General features: G+C 32.1%; 2 protein-coding genes, 1 long non-coding RNA gene and 1 other non-coding gene across 5 annotated transcripts; 3 read left to right on the forward strand and 1 right to left on the reverse strand.

Annotated features, from left to right (window-relative positions):
• The first annotated feature begins 6,025 nt into the window (after positions 1-6,025).
• On the forward strand, positions 6,026-8,623 carry WCRKC1 (WCRKC thioredoxin 1). The gene is made up of 5 exons (XM_085730320.1): positions 6,026-6,547; positions 7,845-7,919; positions 8,119-8,185; positions 8,280-8,297; positions 8,389-8,623. The coding sequence occupies exons 1-5, from the start codon at positions 6,240-6,242 to the stop codon at positions 8,485-8,487; spliced, it is 567 nt and encodes a 188-aa protein (XP_085586446.1). The 5' UTR covers positions 6,026-6,239; the 3' UTR covers positions 8,488-8,623.
• A 159-nt stretch (positions 8,624-8,782) lies between these two features.
• On the forward strand, positions 8,783-8,864 carry TRNAS-GCU (transfer RNA serine (anticodon GCU)). Its single transcript has one exon. It is a non-coding gene; the product is annotated as a tRNA-Ser (tRNA).
• A 4,903-nt stretch (positions 8,865-13,767) lies between these two features.
• On the reverse strand, positions 13,768-16,526 carry LOC146909957 (Aha1 domain-containing protein). The gene is made up of 3 exons (XM_085730321.1): positions 15,514-16,526; positions 14,117-14,196; positions 13,768-14,030 (listed from the first exon to the last, which is right to left on the reverse strand). The coding sequence occupies exons 1-3, from the start codon at positions 16,402-16,404 to the stop codon at positions 13,937-13,939; spliced, it is 1,065 nt and encodes a 354-aa protein (XP_085586447.1). The 5' UTR covers positions 16,405-16,526; the 3' UTR covers positions 13,768-13,936.
• A 1,409-nt stretch (positions 16,527-17,935) lies between these two features.
• Positions 17,936-21,831, forward strand: LOC146909958 (uncharacterized). 2 transcript variants are annotated; one of them, XR_015018694.1, is made up of 6 exons: positions 17,936-18,431; positions 18,595-18,704; positions 18,795-18,989; positions 19,187-19,251; positions 20,471-20,543; positions 21,505-21,831. It is a non-coding gene; the product is annotated as an uncharacterized LOC146909958 (long non-coding RNA). The 2 variants fall into 2 exon arrangements; XR_015018691.1 differs by having other exon boundaries at positions 17,936-18,704.
• Positions 21,832-22,085: the final 254 nt, after the last annotated feature.

Raw genomic sequence — 22,085 nt, forward strand, 5'->3', positions numbered from 1 at the left:
AAGTTAATAATGTGATATGAAAATATTGTGATATCTCATTAGATGTTTACACCGAAGGTGCATGCTCATTAAACTCAAATTTCTAATAATAAGGCTCAGTTTGGTAAATCCAAAAAAAAAGCTTTTAGCTCTTAGCTTTTAGCTTATAAGCTCATTTAACAAAAAAAGTTCTGTTTGGTAACACTTTAGCTTTGTTTGGTACAACGAGCTTATAGCTTATTTCAGGAGCTTATAAGCTATTTTTCAGAAGCTACTTCAAGTAGCTTTTGAGCTTATAGTTTTTAGCTTCTCATTTTTTCTTCCATATTTACCCTTATTATTCAAAGCAAAAGCTATCAGCTAATTTTACCAAACACTTCAACTAGATTATCAGCTAAAAGCTATCAGCTAGCTTATCAGCTATCAGCTAATTTTACCAAACAGAGCCTAAGTCTAATTCATTAACCCACTATTTCATAAAGCTACTATTATTTTTTTATAGCTACATACAAGGGGCGGAAGCCCAGTAAACTTAAAAACCATGTAAAACAATTAGAAATGATATGTATTCAGAAGTCAATTAGATTCTGCATAAACATTCACAAGTCTATTCCATTACCAGCCATGTAAAACAATTAGAAATAATTATATGTACGTATTGAAAAGATTAACACGTGCTTATCTGGCATTGCAAATTTGGTCAGGACCTTCTGGCTAGATTACCTTTACAGGCTGAGAGAATAAACGTAGATGGATGGTTGTTTGATAGATATCTCTTAGAATTGTTCATGTTTTTAAAAAAAGGGTTAATTAAGTTTTTAGTCCCTATAAATATTCACAGTTTTGTTTTTAGTCCCTACAAAATAAAATCACACTTTTTAGTTCCTGTAACATTTTTCTTAAGCATTTTAGGGACTAAAAATGCTGATGGAAAAATTTTATATGGACTAAAAATGTTCCTGGAAAATTTTATAGGGACAAAAAAGTGTGATTTTATTTTGTAGGGACTAAAAACAAAATTCTGAATATTTATAGGGACCATTTACTTAATTAACCCTAAAAAAAATATATCAGTTAAAAGTTATGACTCAATTGAAATTTACTTACAAGAACAATTAATTGAGAGTTACAATCCAATTGAAAGAAAAATTGAGAGGTCTATTGAACAATCATATATAGTTGGCTATAAAAGTGGAAACCTGCTTCTTTCACATGGGCTTGTTTTGCTAACTTTCATATTCAATTCTAACTTTTTACCGCATAATCCTATCGAAATAATCGATGCTTTTCCATAAATATGTAATAACTTTTCCTTAAAAAAAAGCAAGTACTACTTCTTCATTTAAAACATTGTTCTGAATAATATGGATGAGTTTTTCATTAATAACTTTCAGAAAAAAATGATAAAACTCTTTCAAATATTATTTAGATTAACTGTTGGCATGCGTGGCTTATAGATCACAACTAATATTTTGAGGATTTCAATTATGGATGATTAGTACATATGTGACTTATTAAAAAAGAAAAAGTTACATACATGATTTAAATGCACTATTGATCCCTATATTTTTCTTGAATCAAATTTTAGTCACTCCGTTTAAAATTTGAGGTTTTTGATTCACAAGTTTCAGACATTGGTACAATTTTAGTCCAATCCATATATCTAAGACCCAAACATGTTATTTCTGTTTAAAAAGTGGTAATTGTTTGCCACGACTTGGAATTTGAAGGGAAAATACGAAAAATTATCAATTTTGGACCCTAAAATTATAAAACATATTGTGAAATTACCCTAAAATTACCATTTTGGAGGTCCAAAATCTGGATTAGGATGAAAATTGCAATAATGTGCGAAAGTTGCAGACGAAAATATATTGTGAAATAAGGTGGCTAAAGTCCTACTTCAAGTAAAATATGGTGACTAATGTGTTTGGTTAAGAAGAAAAGTTGTGAAGAGAGAAATAGGTAGGAGAGAGTATGAGAAGAGAGAAAAAGGTGAGAAATAGAATAGATTTGATGTAGTGTTTGGTATAAGAGAAAGAGAAGAGAAACAGAGAAGAGAGGGACCAGGTTCTGCTGCTGTAAAAATAGCACGCAGTTTCACGCTGTATTTGACCTCAGCCATTCATCTTAGATCGAACGGTTGAGATTGAAAACTGTGTGTTTTTAGTTCAAACAATCTCTGCCATCCAACTTAATCGGACGGCTGTCACTGATTACAGCACCCTGCTGTTACAGCAGGGAATCCTATTCCAGAAGAGAGAAGTGTTGATTGTTAATAAAAGTACAAAAATAACCTTGATTTTAAAAAAGTTCCTTCACAATAATTTTTTATTAGCTATTTTTATTTTCATTTATTTGTAGGCCTTATTTGAATTATAACTATTTTAGATAATTAAGTTAACTATTGATTTAGTTATTAAATTTTTTATTTTAATCACGTGGTGGGTAGGTACATGATGTTGAAGTCTGGAAACAAAAACTACATAACAATGTGTGTGAAACACATGAAACAAAAGGGCAATATTGGAAAATCAAAAACTAAATGGTGCTCTCTCCACTTTCCTCGCTACCTTGGAGAGAAGGAAAAAACATGTGGGACCCAGTCATATTTATTCTCTCTTGGATACTTCTTTGATATGCCAAACGTGAACAGTAACCATTTTCTTTGCGGAAAATGCTACTTCTCAAGAAAAATAGCTTCAAGAATTTTTCAAGACACAGTTGGCAAATTTTAATTGGATGATTTATTTGTCAACTTCCTATTTTTCAGCCACACCTCCTTGAATTGTGGCAAATAGTGCATTGTGATTGGCTACTCTTTATTCTTGAAGAATTCTTGATGTTATTTTTCTCGTGTCTTTCTCTCTCGTCCCAACTTCTCGCGTAACAAACACACTGTAAAAGTGGATTGTAAATCTTCTAATTCTCTTTGACTCATGAAACTTATTTTATCCTTCTTGCCTTCATTATTACTCAACTAAACTAAACTTTTATTTGCACAATGCATGAGCAAATTAACTAATTATAAATTATTAATACTTTTCTAAATAACACTTTCAACAATCTTTTTTCTACCCTCTCAAATTTTTTTTTCTATATATGTTATTGTCAAAAAAAATATTTTTTCTATAAATAGTAGGTTTTTCTAGAAGTTACTTGATTGAAAATTAGCTCTTCAATCTTGGTGACCGATCGCCATACATTAAAAAATCGTTTTTCTATATATAAAATTCTTGGTGAGACGATATCACCTAGTCCAAGGTTGTCAAAATCTTCAAACTCTAATCACCTTATAATGAAAAGTAATAACATGAATAATTTACCTCACTCTAAATAAACAAGTAAACAGCGTGAAACTGAGACATGTCATACATAAGCTTGTCATGCTCCAATAGGCCAATACCTGCTTTCATGAATCATAGTCTAATTTAGAATAATTTACTTTTATCCTATTTTCAAACTTTACCTCTTACCATTTAATTTTTTACATCTTAATTTTCACCATCAATTTCAGCCTTTCTGAATTCGGCATGAATTACATTATGATCTAGATATGTATTTTTCGAAAATCTATATTTAAGATTTTCGGTTTACAAATTACTTTCAAAAACTATAAAAATATGTTTTTGGTTTGGTCAACTTTCAAGGAAAACTCTAAATCAATATCGAAAAGTTGTTATAAACATTTGTGGAAATCTAAAATAACGAATTTCCAATATTAGAACCGGAACAGTTATCTTGAACATTTCCGGTTTGATGATATAAAAAATTAACCATGATGATGCAAAATATAAAAAATACCAGGAAAACATTGCTGCAACTTTCCAAAAACAAACTAAATAAAATATAAATTAAAAAACGGAAATCATTGTAGCAAATTTTCGGTATCAATTTCAAACCGGAAATCTATCGTTAAACTTTTCGGATTTATGGAATATACTAGAAAGTGTAATCTAGTTATTTGGTAAATCCTATCAACAGCGGTGAAGCTAGCAATATTTTTATGAGGTGGCCATATATAAATTTTTTTAAAAAAAACATTAATTGTGAATTTAACCAATAAACAAAAAAAAAATAATACAATATATATTTCTTATATAAAATGTACTTCATAAAATACACTTAAAGCAATAAAAAGGGATTATATCAAAAATGTAAAAGCAAGATATTTTATCAAAAAAAGCAACAACAGAACAAATGATTGTAGGTAAAAATCAACAATGAAAAAAATTAAAAGTGATAGTAGCTATTTATTAAAGTTGAACTCGACGATCTTTCAAAGACTCAAATTCATCCACAACTGCCTATGAGTTTAAGTGACTTGCAATGTTCTTTTCAATTTAAATAATACGTTGTTTCCTTTCATTTGTCCAATATATTTACCAATAAATTAATAATATTATAATTTTAATATAACAATACTAATGGGAAGGATGTTGGGACTATATGATACATGTTTTGGACTAACAGTAACAGATTAAAATTTGTTGCTATTGTAATATTTTCTTTGTTTAATAAAAAAAAATATTATCAGGGATAGATTCTTCAATTTCTGCGAGACGGGATCGAATAATTCAAAGTTCAACTGAAAAGTAATCAAAGTCAGACAAAATTATTTCAACTAAAATCAAACTTGAGGTAGCCAAATATATATTATTAGGGGTAGCCAAATATAATATACCTACTACTCATTCAAATTTTCTTTTTGGGGTGGCCATTGCTACCCCTTGGTTATACTACCAATCGCCCCTGCCTATCAAAGCTTATATACAATATTTTTCGATAGAGCGAATCAAATCGAAAAAAACGTTTTCCAGTACTGTATTGTAACGCACTCTCTCAATTTCTCCCTCTTTAAACAGGAAAGCTGTAAAAGAAAAAGCTATGGACAAATATAAAAAAAAATGATGATTTTAACTTTATATAAGAGGGAAAAATAAATATTTGATGTAAAATGTAAGGATGGGGGGTAATAATGTAGGGTTACAAGTTAAAATTTTCTCTTATTCAAGTCCAAGATTTTAAATTCGATAAAAGAGCTTTTTTATGTTGGGAGTGTGAGCTGGATTTATTGAGTGTAAAAAGGATAATAAAACTCATTCTCGTATGTTTTTTCCTTGTGAATATGATGATGTTGTGTGGTCAAGTGCTATGCAATGGATGAATATGAGCATCAATACTTGCAATTGGCGGTCTATTCTGCAGTATGTTCATGGTCATTGCAACAGGAACACTGATATACATCAAACTCACAAAATGGTGTTGAGTGTGACCCTGTATATGATTTGGAAGGAGATAAATAGTAGAAGATTTTAGAATTGTTACTGGTCTGTTCAGCAACTCCTTAACCAAATTAAAACATTTTTTTTTACATTTCAAGAAGGTGCAGAATCTGATGATCAATAAAAAGTTTTTGGGTTGAATTTGTTGACCCATTTTTGCTTGCATTTTGGGACGGAGGGAGTATAGAGGAGATATATGATTTTGGGCTAAATTTTTTATTCTTCAAATTATACCCTTTAAGAAATTTGATTATAAAAATGTTATATTGTTTTTAGGGAAAAATGTTATATTGTTGGTGACATTTGAAAACTATGTAAATTTATATCATATTTATTACATTATTGATATTAGATTTTTTTTTTGTTGAAAGGATTATTGATATTAGATGAACTATTCTATCCCAACACCATTAATTAATAAATAAATAATTTGAACCTCTAGGTACCATTAATTAATAAATAAATAATTTGAACCTCTAGGTATTGGGCAGCACTTTGGTGTCATTAATGACACCGTGCCATTAAATCTGAGCCATTAATAACACTAAGATAGATGTGTTATGTGGTCCAGATGCAATGACAATGTGTTTATACGGCCCAGATTTAATGGCACCAAAGTGCTACATAGGTATTGGAGTTTATTTGCAATTTTGCGCTGTGCGTGGACCCAAAATAAAAAATTTCCATTCTTCTCTTTCGGATAAGCCTGGTTCAACTTGCGCCATGTTTTTAAATATATTCAATTTAAATAGCATTCTTTTCTTTTCCTTTTCCCTACTATTTTCTTTTTCTTACATGCTTCACACCGTCTTAAAACCTACAAAAATTCAACACCATTCTCTTTCCATTTCTTAGCATCCAACTTCATGCCTTGTCCACCAAAACATTTAGAATTAATCATTTCATTTTTATTCCTTAATTAGCCATCATCATCATCATTATCTTGTGATTTTGTCTTACAGTATCCAAAAGGTTATGTCTATTATAGGAACATATTCACATTTTCTATACAAAGAAGTTTACCACAGAGATGAACAGTGTATTCCTCAGTGCTTTGCAAGTGGCAGGGATTCTCTGTTGTGTCGTAAGAGTTGTTTTGGGAACATAATAAGGATTGAAAAACAAAAGAAGATTAGAAGGAAGAATTTACGTGTGGAAGCTATGTGGCCAGATTTGTCAAAAAGACCAAGTTCAATAGAAATGGAAGCAATTCATGATTCTGAACAGCTTGATCAAATTCTTGTTCATGCTCAACAAAACTCCGAGCCTATCGTTATTGACTGGTATTTCTATTGCTCTTTTTCTACCTTGTATAATGATTATTTTTACCTTGACAAATTATCGTTCATAAATTTTTCTTATATGATTAAATCACATACATCATTTTATATTTACCAAAGTATGTCATCCTTAGCCTTTAAATTTTATTATTGTATGGTTACGGTTAATTTCAACATGGCTTTGAGGCCATATTTACTTTAACTTTGTTTAACTTTAGAATATGAGGTATTGCGGGGATGTAGCCTTTTTCTTCTATCTTATCCTTGGATAAATTGGATTAGATCTAAGTTCTTATTAAAATATGAGGTGCAGTGGGGTACAGTGAAAGTGACTATAGTTAGATATTTTGAGGATATTTTTTTTGCGTTGGGCTTTTAGGAACTCAAATGTACTCTAAACTTTAGCAGATATTCATACTACCCACACCCTCACAATCTGTATCTCACCCCCCACAGACATTTGAATGGACTAATATACTTTCTTTACGGCTCAGGATATGTTTTTTAAAGTTTTCTACTGTTAACTTCAAGTAAACTAAACTGGAAGGTTTACTTGAAGGTTATGGTACATATTTATAAAAAAATATATCTTGTAAACTATAAAGTCTATAGTATATATCATTTTAAAATTATGTATTATAACCAATGAGAGTTGAGTCTACTCTCCCACAATACGGTGCATTAAAGTTTGAACTCAATTCAGAGAGGTATTCAGTGTCCGACTATACCTCTAATAAAATGAACTCCGATGGAGGGAACTTGTGTAAAAAAAATAAATTGTATCATAAACTTAGAAAAAAGTTTAAAAGTAATGATCATAATGTTTTGAAAAATTAAAACGACATATGTTTTATCTTTGCACTAGTGAAAAGTCGAGCATTGACATGTCCATCTTGTTGAAAGTATAATATGTAATAAAGTTCCTTATTTATGTTACAATAAGTAAGTTAGCAGTTAGGGTGAGGTAGTTAGCTGTTAGTGTGAGTTTGTTAGCTTTTTTCTCCAATTTTCTCCAATACATCTATCCACATTTCTTTTTTTGTCAAGTTGTCTAATGGCTAGAATTAACCTTTTTCAAGGTGAATAAGTGGGGTGTCCGGGGTTCGAACCCTGGCCCCTGCATATAACAATGGATGTCTCTGCCAACTGAGTTATACTCACGGGGACACATCTATCCACATTTCTATTACGCTTATTGTCACAAAATGTCACACCAAAATTTTATATATAGGTATACATGTGTGATACCAATTTTGCAGGTGGACTTGTTAATATCATAACTTTGTTTTCTCAAATATAGGATGGCTGCTTGGTGCCGGAAATGCATCTATTTGAAGCCAAAGTTGGAAAAATTAGCTGCTGAATTTGACACCAAGTAAACTAGTCACTAGTGTCTTTTTTTAGTCACGTTTCTCTTGAGTTTACTTTATTAACTTGATCAACCATTCTTCCAAAACAAAATCATTATTTGAACAAGCTGACTTTCAATCCTTCAACCATAAGAAAATAATTAACCAATGGGAATTCAATTATGCAAAGCAATTTATTTGTTTTCTTATTTTGTACTTCTTCAGAGCCAAATTTTATTATGTGGATGTCAATAAAGTACCTCAGACATTAGTCAAGCGTGGAAAAATCTCTGTAAGTAGATGCTTGATATTTTCTGGTAACATTTTGTTACATTCTTCTTTATACTCTTTGTGACATTGTTTTTATTGTTTGTTTTGCTTCCCAGAAAATGCCAACAATTCAGGTGCGTCCTCAATTAAATTAATCTATATACACAATCCACAATCAAAAAAATATATAATGGAAAATAAATAGAATGCTTGAATTGTTTGCAGCTTTGGAAAGATGGAGAGATGAAAGAAGAAGTGATTGGAGGCCATAAGGGCTGGCTAGTCATTGAAGAAGTCAGAGAAATGATTCAACAGTATATATGATGTCTCCTAATTTATTTCTTTTATTACTCCCTCTCTCTCCAAAATGCCAAAAAATGTATGTTAAAAAAGTAATCTTCTAATATTTTTATTATAATTGCGTATCATATATATAAAACAAAGAGGCTTACTTTCACTACCTACATTGTTAATCATTATAGCAAAAAAAATCCCTACATTTTCATAGCAAACACAGTGAATATTTTCTCCCTATCTTCCTTCAATTCAACTTCAAAAATGCAATAAAACCCAATAAAGTAAAGTATATATATTATTATACTCACTACTAAATCAACTAGTCGCTTTGGCCGAGTGGTTAAGGCGTGTGCCTGCTAAGTACATGGGGTTTCCCCGCGAGAGTTCGAATCTCTCAGGCGACGAGTTTTTTATTTTTGTAGCATTTTACTATTTTTAGTATAACCCACCAGATTCTCAGGCGACGAGTTTTTTATTTTTGTAGCATTTTACTATTTTTAGTATAACCCACCAGATATTAACACTGCTATGCTTACCATTCAAAATAAACTTGAACGTAAAAGTATTTGTAAATCTTTGTTTAATCCATCTGATATTAACAATGCTATTTTATTAACCAATACAAATAACATGGCCAAGAATTTTGGATTGAAAACTTGTGCTAAATTAGGGCATAGACAGGTTAATTCATATGTTATTTTTTGCTTGAACAGACAAAACATTGGTTCCATTATGCAGAATCCTTTATCCACAAATTTTAAATAGACTAACAGAAGATTAAGAGAAAATGGGACCTGCACCGACAGTGTAAACAAGCTTTACACTGACGTTCAGTTGTTGTTTTTAAAAAACGGTTATAAATCCAACTTAGATGACGATACAATGTGTTCTTATTGGATGTGATGTAAAATAAGTTTACACTAACGGTGTATCCCTTTTTACAGTAAGTTTACACTAACGGTGTAAAACTTTTTACAGTGTCAACTAATCAAAATTAAAAAATCACTATGTATATGACTTTGAAGATTAACACGATGATGATAATTAGTCATCTTCCCCATTCATTTTCTCCCCCAACAAACAAAGTAGCGCCAAAGCCATGCTAATAGTGGTCACAGTGTTTTGATGACATTGTGCACAGAAGTTTAATGCTGTATGACTGAACATGTGTGAGAGCTCTATATGTTGCACACAGGAATTGATCAACCATCATCCCATTTACTTGTATATTTTGTTGATAGTTTGGGTAATTTTTTTTTTGTTTCCACTAAAAATTAGGTGATGTCTTCAGAAAAATATATTAAATCATTTTATTTTGTGAAGAATCAAATACACCAATACAAATAGATGTTTTGTTGTTCTATTTTTTATTTTTTTTGGTATAAAGGTATAGTTTTGCAATATCTAACTTTTTGTCTAGCAATAACTATGAAATAATTTTATCACATATGCATTTGATATATTTTTCATATGGATATTTCATATCATATATGATATTTCCCCCACTAATTAATTTTTTTAGATCTATTACTAGTTGAGAGTCGAACTCCTCTGTTGCAAATGAACGTTAGTAAAAGGGGTGATTTATGTTAGTTGTTCCACAGATGAGAGATGTTTGTGTTCTATAAAAAAAATAGAGGGGTATTAGATACGTTTCATCACAGACATCTTTTATATATGATTATCATGACCGGTGGAAACACCCACTCTCTTGTATGAGATTTATTGTGTAATGTGCTTTAACTTTTTGTTGGTGCTTCTTTAAAACTGCACCTTTCTGTTGTATTTTGGTAGGTTGGTTTACCTTTTGCATGTCTTGTGCACGGTAAATTAACCTTGTTTATAATATATATATATATCTCATTTTTGTTTGTTCAAAAAAAAAAAGACTTCAAGGTCAATATAATTTTCCAAATAAAATAATTTTCTTTAACTTTGTGACATTTTCCTCTAAAAAAAGAAAACTTTGTGATATTTTGTATCAAAGCTATATACTACGTTTGTTTTTCATGTTTTTATTGTCTTTTTCTTTTTTTAGTTTCAAGCCTCTGTTGCTCTTAAATTTGTTTAAAAATTGGTTTAGAAAAATGAATAATTGTCTTTTTCGTTTTTAGTTTCAAGCCTCTATTGCTCTTAAATTTGTTTAAAAATTGGTTTTAAAAAATGAATAATTGTCTTTTTCTTTTTTTAGTTTCAAGCCTCTATTGCTCTTAAATTTGTTTAAAAATTGGTTTAAAAAAATGAATAACAAACAAAAAGAACAATTGCTTCTTTGAATCACTCACTCTTTTGATTTTAGATGATCAACACTCGCCATGAGTTTGCTTTAATGTGTGAAAATAGTTCAAAAGTTTAAAATTTTATAAAAGCTTCCTGAAATAATTGTGGTAAAAACATATTTTGTATGAGTAATAGTTAAAATAATAAGTTGTTCCTTCAAAGAAAAAAAATTAAGTTAATTTATATTTAAGCAATGTTTTTAATTAATTCAACACAATTTGAGTAGCAGCAAACACCAGGTTTAAGAATACAAGTGTTTTCACTTGTAAAAATTAAAAACACAACACGACAACTAACTCTAAGGAGTTTGTAGAACAGTAGTAAATAGACGATAGTGCAAGTATGATGCCGAAACAAACATGATTTCGCACAAGACCGAAAAACTTGAAACCAACTGAGATTGTGTTCTGATAGTCACTTGTCGATGACATTCATAATACCTATAAGGTGACATGATTCAAACCTATGGCCGGCCGGTTCAGCCCCTGACTTATTCGGTTGAGTTACCACCCCTTGTCGCCCCTGTACCCAAAATATTCCAATCACAATTTACAACTCCAGAGTATGACCCTGACACTACAAGATTGCTTCAAATATCTCCAATTATAGGAAGAGTTACTAGTCAATAACATTCGTGATACATTATCCTAATCATAATTTTATTTACAATTCCACTAATTGAGTATCACAACAGTATAAGGTAAGCTCTGACAAATCCTCGGAAGTTTTACCTTATACCCCTGCATCTATACTTTCACCCTTACATTTTACACAAACTTCCTAATATACCCTCCTATATTAACATAGAAGCATCCAGTTTACTCATTTTTCTCTCTCAAAACTCGTGGCCTTCCTTTCGAGTAATCTTGTTCCTTCGGAAACCTCATATTGTGTATTCCGTTTTCGATCTGTTTCTTAGAAATCTCAAATTTGGATTTTGATTTGCTATTATACCATATGTACCGTTAATTATGAATAAAAAAGTTTGGAAATCTCTGTTTTAATCTGAATTTTATGAATCGGTAGCTGGGTTTTCAGTTTTGCTTTGCTGTTCCCATCTCAAATTGAGTTTCGATCTGTTTTCCGATGTTTATGATGTTAGCATCTATATCTGTATTTGGCATCCGTTGATTCTTTATTTTCGTTTCTTCTAGTTCTTTTTCTTTTTTAACGAGACTTGAGAAGCATAACCCACATATAAAAAATTAGTAGTTGTAATCCAATTCACAGAATTCAAAAGAACACAAACAAGTACCAATACACTCGCTTGCCATTTTAACATCACCTTAAATTTTATTACTTTTTATGTTGTTAGCATCTCTATCTCTTGGAATTCTGCAATTCTGGAAATGTGCTATTTGAGCTTTGTTATATGTTCATACATCAGAAACAATTTCAAGAGTTTTTTTCAGTTTTATTTTACATAAAGTAAACATGAGTTTTTCTCACAATTAATGTGAACTAGAAATGTCATTTAGAGTATTCCGTGAAGAAATATAATGTAGGGGTGAAGACTAACAAAAATTGAAACTGAAGGTGAAAAATTAAGGTGTGATGATTTAAATGATAAAAAGGATAAAATTGGAATTTTTAATAATTTATAGGGGTGAAGGAATAGATGTAGGGGTATATGGTAAAATTTCCCAAATCCTCAACATGATTGATCCAAATAGAATCTGAAAATAAGCAAACAACCACCAAATACAATCAAAATAAAATCTTTTTTAACACTCATTCTCTTATCTGTTAAACTAAATTAATGGAAGTTCAACTCTCTTTGATGATTGATAGCACAAACATGTGTCACACAAATGCAACAGGTTAAGAGAATATCTGATTATGAATTAGAAAATCTTGAATCGCTCGTAAATCACTTCTTGTCCAAAAAAATAAAGAATCAAAGCCAAGATAAATAAAGATTCTCGTATATTTTGAAATTTGAGTTTTTTTTTTTTGATCAAGTTTTTTTAGTTCTATAAGTGGGGTGTCTAGGGTTCGTACCCCAGCCTCTGCATATAACAATGAATGTTTCTGCCAACTGAGTTATGCTCATTTTATTTTGTATAGAAATATAATCAATAGATGTTTTGAGTGTTTTTTTTTTTTATTATTTCTTTGGTATAAAGGTATAGTTTTGCAATATCTAATTTTTTGTCTAGCAATAACTATGAAATGATTTTATCACAAATGCATTGATATATTTTTCATATGGACATTTCATAGCATGATTTTGCCATTAGTTTGCATTAATGTGTGAAAATAGTGTAAGAGTTTAAAATTTATAAAAGCTTTCTGGAATAATCGTGGTAATAATACATTTTGTATAAGTAATGTTTAAAATAATAAGTTGATTTATATTTAAGTCATATTTTTAATTAATTTCACTACCAAAAATAAATTTTAATTCAACACAGAGTAGCAGCAATCAACAGATTTAGGAATTAGGAATACCAGTGTTTTCACTTAAAAAAACACAACACGACATGACTATAAGGAGTTTGCAGAATAGTAGAAGATTGAAGGATAGTGCAAATAAGGTGCCGAAACAAACATTATTTCGCACCAAGACAGAAAACATATGATACAGCCAGCCAGTTCGCCCTGACCTGTTCGATTGGGTAGTCAAATTACCACCCCCTGTCAACCTAGTACCCAAAATATTCTAGTCACAATTTACAGCTCTACTAGGTAAACATCTCCAACTATAGGAAGTCACTCCCAATCAAAGTTTTAGGGTTAAATTAAATCAATGTAAGTTCAACTCTTTGAAGACATACATTAACGTCACCCAATAAGAGTATGTGGTAAAATTCATTAGCAAATAAGACTCTTAAATGCCTTAAGAAAATGTTTCTAACAAGAAATCAGAACCACCACTAATGAACCACGAAAGACATCATCTGATCTCTTTCGGCCTAGTTCAAGTTATACTGTGCAGTCAGTTATGCGTAATTTCTTAGTTCAAATTAATCTTTGCAGAGAATGATTGTTAAAAGAAGAATTAACATCACAAAACTCATATTCAAATTAGACAAAGTAAGAAACATGTTATATTGCACAGTCAAAGTTGCCTACAGTAATAAAGATAATGTAACAGTAACCATTGCAATTTTCAGTATTCAATGTGAATCCATTAATCTTTCCTTATAAAAATCAAAATCTGCAAATCAGCAAGACACACTACATGAAAAAATAATCAGATTCCAAAGCCAAAAACAGCACGTATCCTTTGGAAAATAAGTTCCCTCCATCCCCTTTCAGTGTTCTCCACCACAGTAGCATTCCCATACCTGTATAAGAAAACCAACCATATCAGCAAATCACCCAGAAAGATAACATAAACATTCCAATCATTCCCAATATTTAAAATACTAACCTATCTTCCTCAGGTACATCGGTATGTGTCAGGTTTACAACAGTAACTCCTGGTTCAGGCTCCTCGAAAACAAGTCTCACCTGCAAAAATAAACCATTATGCATCATTACGTTAATTCGACATCATTCAACATAACATTTAACACACAATGACAATTTTGAAAAAAGTCGTCAATAATTCGACACCATTGAACACAACAACATTTAACACGACGATTTTGAAAAAAGTCATCAATGGTGATCGAAACCATGACATCATATATATTTTTTAGGTCTAAATTGTAAACAACTGTGATTCAACCACGATTAATGCGACATCAGCTGATTCTTCACAGAATCAATTATAATAGCAATGAGGGGGTGACTTATAACAAATAGTATTCACTTCGGTCTATGGAATTATAGGACAGTTTAAAGTTTCAACTTAATCCTTTAAAATTGTAAAAAATTAATCAATGAGTAAATATCGAAGTTGGTCCTCGAAATTGTAAGGTGTATCAACCATTCAACCTAGTCACCAAGAAACGATCTCGGAATGGTGAAATGTTAATCATATTCATCCCTATGTCTGAATTCTCTAGGAAATGCATCCCTAACATTATTCAATTAGATTCAAATCCATTCATGATATATCAACTTTAATGTCGTTCTAGTCCTTGCAAATACTAAGGGAGGGACGAATTTGACTAAATTTTAAAAATTTCAAAGACATTTTATAGTATCGAATCTCGATAATTGGAGGGTCTAGATTGGTACCACCATACAATTTCAAGTACCAATCCTTGCAAATACCAAGGAAAAGAAAAATTTGATTAAAATTGAGAAGTTTCGAAGACATTTTATAATATAAAATCTCGATAATCTGAGGGTCTAGATTGATACCTCCTTACAATTTCAAGTACCAATTTGAGTATTTACTCATTAATCAGGTTCATCCCTATGTCTGGATCTGTTATCAAATGTATCCTAGCATTATTTATTTACTTATATTCAAATGCATCCACATCATTACCAACTTAATGCAATTATAGTCTATTAGAATACAAATGCAGCAGAACCAATCTAACGAACATTCTAGAATATTGTCAGTGTATAAGACTAAATTGGGCAGTCCTACAAAATTTCCCTACTCAACTTATAAACTAACACACGATTAAAATAAAAATCAATACCACACTACCGAATACCAACCCAACGTCATCATAGTCTATAATGTTAGAATACCAATGAACCGGGACAAATCTAACTAACATCCTACAATAAAATGTACCGGGACAAATCTAACTAACATCTTACAATTTTAGATATCATATTTTAAAATTATTGTTAATATACGAGACAAAATTGGTATCTACTAAACTTATGAACTAACACACAATCAAAATCAAAACCACATACCTGAGATTGAGCACCATCAATCCAGCTCCCGAATCTCCACCTCTGCACAATCAACTTCCCTTCTTGCAACTCCACATTGCTTCCAGTGACAGACCCATCAAAAATACTAAACTCACCCCCAACCTCCTTACTAATCCTCGCATTACTCTGCGTAAAACCCTTCCACCTATTCTCATCCATCAATATCTCAAACAAATCCTTCGCCCGACAATTAAACTTCTCCGTCATCACAATATTCTTCCTTCCCTTCTTACTCTCCTTCTTCTTCTCCTCCTTCTTAACAGAAGGACTTGACGCTGCTGTTGTTGTCACCGTCGCCGGAACATTAACATTATTCTGCTTCACTGCCTGAGCCGCCGGCTTCTTAACCTCCAAATCCTCCTTAACAGGACCACCTCTCGCCATACTCTCAACCCAAACCCTAACCTTCTCCAAAATCAACCCCTTCCCTTTCTGAAACATCGCATCCTTAATCCTCCTCCCAATCGGACTTTCATCTTCAACCGTAACCCTAACATCAGGATCCTCATCAGCATTCTCATCAGAAATATACGGAATCTCAACAGTACCATTAACCTTCAACAACGAATTCCCTTCATTATCCTTCGCTTCACCTTCCCAGGAAACAGTGAGATTGATTTCATACCCAGGGATAATCTTCCCCTTACGGATGTTGATGTAGGCTTCGCCGGTGAGGCTACGGAGAGTAGTGGTTTTGATGAAGAGGTTACCTTCGCCGTTGAGGATGGTGAGATTGGAGAGAAGGTTGGTGAAGAAGGTTCTAGACCATTCTAGACAGTTTGTCTCCGACCAGTGCCAGTTGTGAACGTTAGTTCCGTCTGGACGTTCTTCAACGATCCATCGTTTATCACCTTCGCCGTATTTCGCCATCGTACGGTGAGAATTGGTGGTTCGGTTGTGGATGTGGTTTTGGTGAGGGAGTGAAGGGAAGGGTTTGGTTTAAGAAAGAAGGGTTGGAAAGGTCTAGAAAGAAAAGAAGGATGGAGTGATTTGATTTGTGTTTAGGGGTTTGATTGGAGATTTGAGAGGAAGGGTCTAGAACTTTTTTCTATTGGGCTTTTAGTTGGGCTAACTACTTTTGTTTCATCCATACTACGAGTAGAATTTTGCTCTCCACCCAGCACATTTTGCTCGCACCCTGCAGCCATGTCAAAATTACCCTTGCGCAAGTTAACTAGCGCAAGTGTAAACCTATGCGTTAGTTAACTAATGTTGCGTTACTTAAGTAACGCAAGTGTAAAACACTGCGTGACTTAAGTCACGTTGCGTGAGTTAACTTGCGCAGCTGCGTGAGTTAACTCACGCTGGTAGCAATATCAAGATTTGCCTTTTTTACTTTTTGTTACGCTGCACTCAATTTATTTTTTTAATTCAAACCCAATTGTTATTATTTTATTGCTGCTTAATTAAATTCTAAATAAGTTGTTGTTGTTCCATATTAAATTGTTGATAACAGTGTTGTTTGCCTTTCAATTGCTTGTAATTGATGTGATGCGCTGTTGTCCCATTTGATTGCCTTTCTCTGCATGCTTGAATGTTTAATGGGTGGGACCAAATTATGTCCTTCAATAATTACTATAGACAAAACAAATTACATCACCAACAGAAAAAGAGCAAAAGAAATGGGCCAGGAAAGCATGGGCAAGAGGCAAGAAAGTGTAAAGAATTTTAAAACTAGCGTGAGTTAACTCACGCTGCGTGAGTTAACTCACGCGGCGCAAGTTAACTTGCGCAAGGGTAATTTTGGCATGGCTGCAGAGTGCGAGTAAAATGTGCTGGGTGGAGAGCAAAATTCCTAAGAATATTGTTCTTCTCCCATAAAAAATTGCTTGCTCCCAACCAAACTTCTGATAATACTATTGCATGACTTATCACGCAAGTCACACAACGTGGGTTGACTCATGTTAATTTTTCACTACCATTTTCATTCTCTTCTTCTTCTTTCTTTACGTCTTCTTCTTCTATAGTTACAATAAGTAATGTTTTAAAATTGTTAAGAAATTTAATTTTTTAGTTAATTGTATTCGATAAACGGTGGTTATTGGAGGGATTGAATAGTTCAAATAATTTGAGTTAAGGGATTTGTTTTAAATGATTTTTATTTATTTTAACAAAATGTAGAATAAGTCCTTGTGTGTTTTAAATTATGCATATTTGTCCTCGTGAGCTTAACTCAGTTGGTAGGGACAATGCATAAAATATGCAAGGTCCGGGGTTCGAATCCCGGCAACCACAAAAAAAAAATTATGCATATTTATCGCTATTGTAGAATAAGTCCTTGTGTGTTTTAAATTATGCATATTTATCGCTATTTATTTCTCAATTTCTTTTGAGTGAAAAGTAAGATTAGATTTTTCTAGTCACACCTTAAAACCAATAAAATAAAATAAAAATTTAAAAATAAAAAGGAAAGAAATTGTTTCTGTTCCCTCATGGCTCACACGATCTCCTCCACCGTCCCAGTTTTTCTCCTCACACCCCACCTTCACTTTTCCTGTCCATCTCCGGCACCAGATCTCATTGGTCTTTGAGTGGGAGAAACACCCCCAACGTCGGGGTCAAAAACTCAGATATGTGCCAGCACCCCCAACATTGGGTCACGAGTTCCGGCGACGGCAATATTTGTATAACCGAACCCAAAAACCAGCGACAACGTCCGAAAACAAAACCACCTTGCATTTTAGTTCATCTTCTTGGTAGATTTATATTTTTTTTCTTTCAAATTTGATTTTGCTGTGTGGAAGAGAGAGAGGTATAGAGAGCACGAGAAAGGAAAGTGTGAGAGGGAGATCCGGTGGCGATGAGGTGGAGGAGGGAGGTGGGATGACGGCGGTGGTGGCGGTGAGTCGGCCTGACCGATGGTGGTGAGATTAGTTGGTGGCGGCACTGGTGAGAGGGTAGGAATATTCAATGACAAAATTGCCCTTCCAATATAATTAATATAACCACTCTATATTTAAGGTGTATTTTGGTTTTTTGTGTTGGTGATCTATATTTAAGGTGTATAATGTCAACGTTTTTTATTTGTTTATTTTTTTTAATATTTTTGTTTTTGTCCAGCTGCAGGATGATGTGCTCGTCGTAGAATTTTTAAAAGAACAAAAAAAGTATAAAAAAAAAATGTTAAAAGAATCTCGGAAGACGAACTAGAAAATGGTATAAAATGGAAGGTAATATGTTATATGATTATATGAATCAATTTAGTCTTTTTGGTTATATTAAATGTGTAATTAATAGCATGAATTTTTTTAATTAATCAGTTGGAAGCAATGGAAAGAGATTCCATTCTATCCCAAAAGAAGTATCAGATAAAGGATAAGCCCTTGGAGTCAATGGTGTCAATTGCTGTAACAAAGAAAAAGTCAAGAGCGGCAAATGAAAATCTTTCTGCAATGCAATTGTTGAAAGATAACTATCGTGAAGAAGTATCTGATGATGAATAAAAGATTAGTGTGGTAGTATGAAATTGTGTTTTGAAATTTCAGTTGTGTTTTTGGATTTTGAGTTTTTTTGAATTGTTAGAAAAGATAAACATGTTGCTTATGTTTTAGCATAAACTCTAGTATAAAATGGGTAGCTTCTAACTATTTAATATCCTCTTATTATTACAATGTCTTCATTACCAATCAAAGTGTTTGTTTTCTTTTTTCAGAGTAAAGAGCTAATCTTATATTTCTAGCACGATCATATAAGCCTACCAGTTCCACGTTAAATGATGTGAGTTCTGCATGTTGTTTTCGTTACAATGTATATTTGGATTTTATAAAATGGGTGCTTGCGCTATCTATAAGTTGCAAATAAGTTGGTTATCCAAACAGGGTCATTGTCTCACGTAGACTAGTATAATTGAAATTTAAAGATTATTTTATTAACGTTAGTGTTTTACATGTGTGGTGAAATCAACAAATCAATTCTTACTATTTGTATAGAAGAATGCGAAAGTATTATTTTTGATTAATTAAACTTTGGCAGTACTATACATAAACATGAGGATGGTTTCACACATATTATGCGACATACATATCGTCGAAAATCAACAAAGCAATATGTGTTTAGGATGTATTGGATTTGAATTGTCAAACTGACATTTCCCCTTTTCGTGTAATTCATGGGGAAATGGTGATATCATAGGGTGATAGTTGAAAACATTTACATTTCGTTATTTGTCTGTGGAATACCAATTCACAACATACATAGTTTTCCTTATTTTTATATATCTTTGTGAGAGTCATTAGTAACAATAAACATTTTTTTTAAGCTAGATTTTAAACAAGAAGGTTTTGTTTCATTTTTTCTGAAGTTTGATTTTAAAATCATATTTCTAACTTGGTCTTATGTCATACTTCTAACTTAGTTAATAGGTTTTAGTTACTAAATGTTGCATATTTTTATATAGATAAATATGAAACCTCATATTTTGAGTTGTCAAATATACTACATGTAATATATATTATTAATTAATGTTATAATGTATATTTTACTAAAAAAAATTAATGTCTTAAAAAAAATAGAATGTTACATGATTAGAATCAGTAGCATAATCCAAAAAAACACTTTCTTTCTGTTCACTCTCTGAACACGAAGAATGTCGGTAAATGTCACCCTCTTTCTAAGAAGAGAAATGATATTTGTATAACCTTTTTGTGACAACCTTTAAACAATTTTCTCTCTCATAATCACATTATATTCTTACTCTCTCCTTCACTTTCTCTCTCCATTGTTTTTGACCAATAAGAAGAGAGAAAAGGGAGGTTGTCATAAAAGTTGTTATAGTTGTTCAAATATCATTGCTCTTCCAAGAAACAAGGAGAATCTTGAAGATCTCTCAAGAAGAATGTGAGGATAATGAACATTCTCACATTGTTTTTTAATCCTAGTTAGTTTATCATTCAGTATTCATCATCTCATACTTTTTGTATATTAATTTCGATGGCAGATTGTTCAGTATTGCTAAGTTGGTCAGCATGAATTCAAGGGAAGAAGAGCTCTTCTGAATGGTCAACCAAAAGGTATCATGGTTATTCCTTTTTTGTTGACACACTTTTTCCCATATCCTCTTTTGTACCACCTAGGGGTGGACAAGATACCCGTGACCCGTAAATAACCGTAAAAACCGAGTCAAATTGTGGTCAAAGGGTCGGACCGGGTCGGTCTGTGGGTTGACAGTTGATCAGAATCGGTTTATTACGGATTGAAACGAACAGGTTCAGATTTCTATTATGGACCCAACTGTAACCGAACCCGCCTGTAATACTATATTTAATTTTAAAACGTAATATCAATATTCATATGTCAAGTCAAAGAAACTGTCACATGCTTTATTACTTTACTTTTATTGAAAAGTGGAAACCACCTAGTTAGCTGTATTTTGAAAACCAGCAACTTTAACACTTTCTCTTGCTCTCTCTATTGAAAACCAACACCATACATTTACGGTGGTATTTTTTCCAACCTTGCTTTGTGGCTTCTACTTCATTTTCATTTAAATTCCCTTCACACCATTAATTGAAAAAAATTCAGAAAATTTCTTCTCTTTCACGTTGTTGGGTCTGCATCTCTTTCTCTTTATGGGTGAAGGCCAGAGATATGTTCATAAATTCAAAAGTTTCTTTCTTATGTGTCTGTATATATATCTCGTCGTTGTTGTCGTCCCACTTCTTCCCTTTATTCACCCATAAATAAATATCTTTCTTCTTTTTTTCTCTCTTGCAAACACATGCTATGAATGATCTTAGCAATAATTTTGTGATAACCGACCCGTCAAACAGATGACCCGCTTAAACCGAACCCGTACAAACCGAACATTAAACTTGAGAAGAACTAGGTTATAAATGTTAAAAGAATCTCGGAAGACGAACTAGAAAATGGTATAAAATGGAATGTAATATGTTATATGATTATATGAATGAATTTATTCTTTTTTGTTATATTAAATGTGTAATTAATAGCATGAATTTTTTAATTAATCAGTTGGAAGCAATGGAAAGAGATTCCATTCTATCCCAAAAGAAGTATCAGAAAAAGGATAAGCCCTTGGAGTCAATGGTGTCAATTGCTGTAACAAAGAAAAAGTCAAGAGCGACAAATGAAAATCTTTCTGCAATGCAATTGTTGAAAGATAACTATCCTGAAGAAGAATCTGATGATGAATAAAAGATAAGTGTGGTAGTATGAAATTGTGTTTTGAAATTTCAGTTTTGTTTTTGGATTTTGAGTTTTTTTGAATTGTTAGAAAAGAAAAACATGTTGCTTATGTTTTAGCATGAACTCTAGTATAAAATGGGTAGCTTCTAACTATTTAATACCCTCATATTATTACAATGTCTTCATTACCAATCAAAGTGTTTGTTTTCTTTTTTCAGTGTAAAGAGTTAATCTTCTATTTCTAGCACGATCATATAAGCCTACCACTTCCACGTTAAATGATGTGAGTTCTGCATGTTGTTTTCGTTACAATGTATATTTGGATTTTATAAAATGGGTGCTTGCGCTATCTATAAGTTGCAAATAAGTTGGTTATCCAAACAGGGTCATTGTCTCACGTAGACCAA

Source organism: Medicago sativa, chromosome 7, assembly GCF_051527215.1.
Source record: "Medicago sativa cultivar Bolivia chromosome 7, Bolivia_mono, whole genome shotgun sequence".
Lineage (NCBI taxonomy): Eukaryota > Viridiplantae > Streptophyta > Magnoliopsida > Fabales > Fabaceae > Medicago > Medicago sativa.

Coding starts and splice junctions, on each gene's coding strand:
- WCRKC1 (XM_085730320.1), top strand. CDS start 6,240: ATGTCTATTATAGGAACATATTCACATTTTCTATACAAAGAAGTTTAC. Junction 6,548..7,844: donor GAGCCTATCGTTATTGACTG/GTATTTCTATTG, acceptor TCTCAAATATAG/GATGGCTGCTTGGTGCCGGA. Junction 7,920..8,118: donor GCTGCTGAATTTGACACCAA/GTAAACTAGTCA, acceptor GTACTTCTTCAG/AGCCAAATTTTATTATGTGG.
- LOC146909957 (XM_085730321.1), bottom strand. CDS start 16,404: ATGGCGAAATACGGCGAAGGTGATAAACGATGGATCGTTGAAGAACGT. Junction 14,197..15,513: donor TTGATGGTGCTCAATCTCAG/GTATGTGGTTTT, acceptor TTATTTTTGCAG/GTGAGACTTGTTTTCGAGGA. Junction 14,031..14,116: donor GATGTACCTGAGGAAGATAG/GTTAGTATTTTA, acceptor TTTCTTATACAG/GTATGGGAATGCTACTGTGG.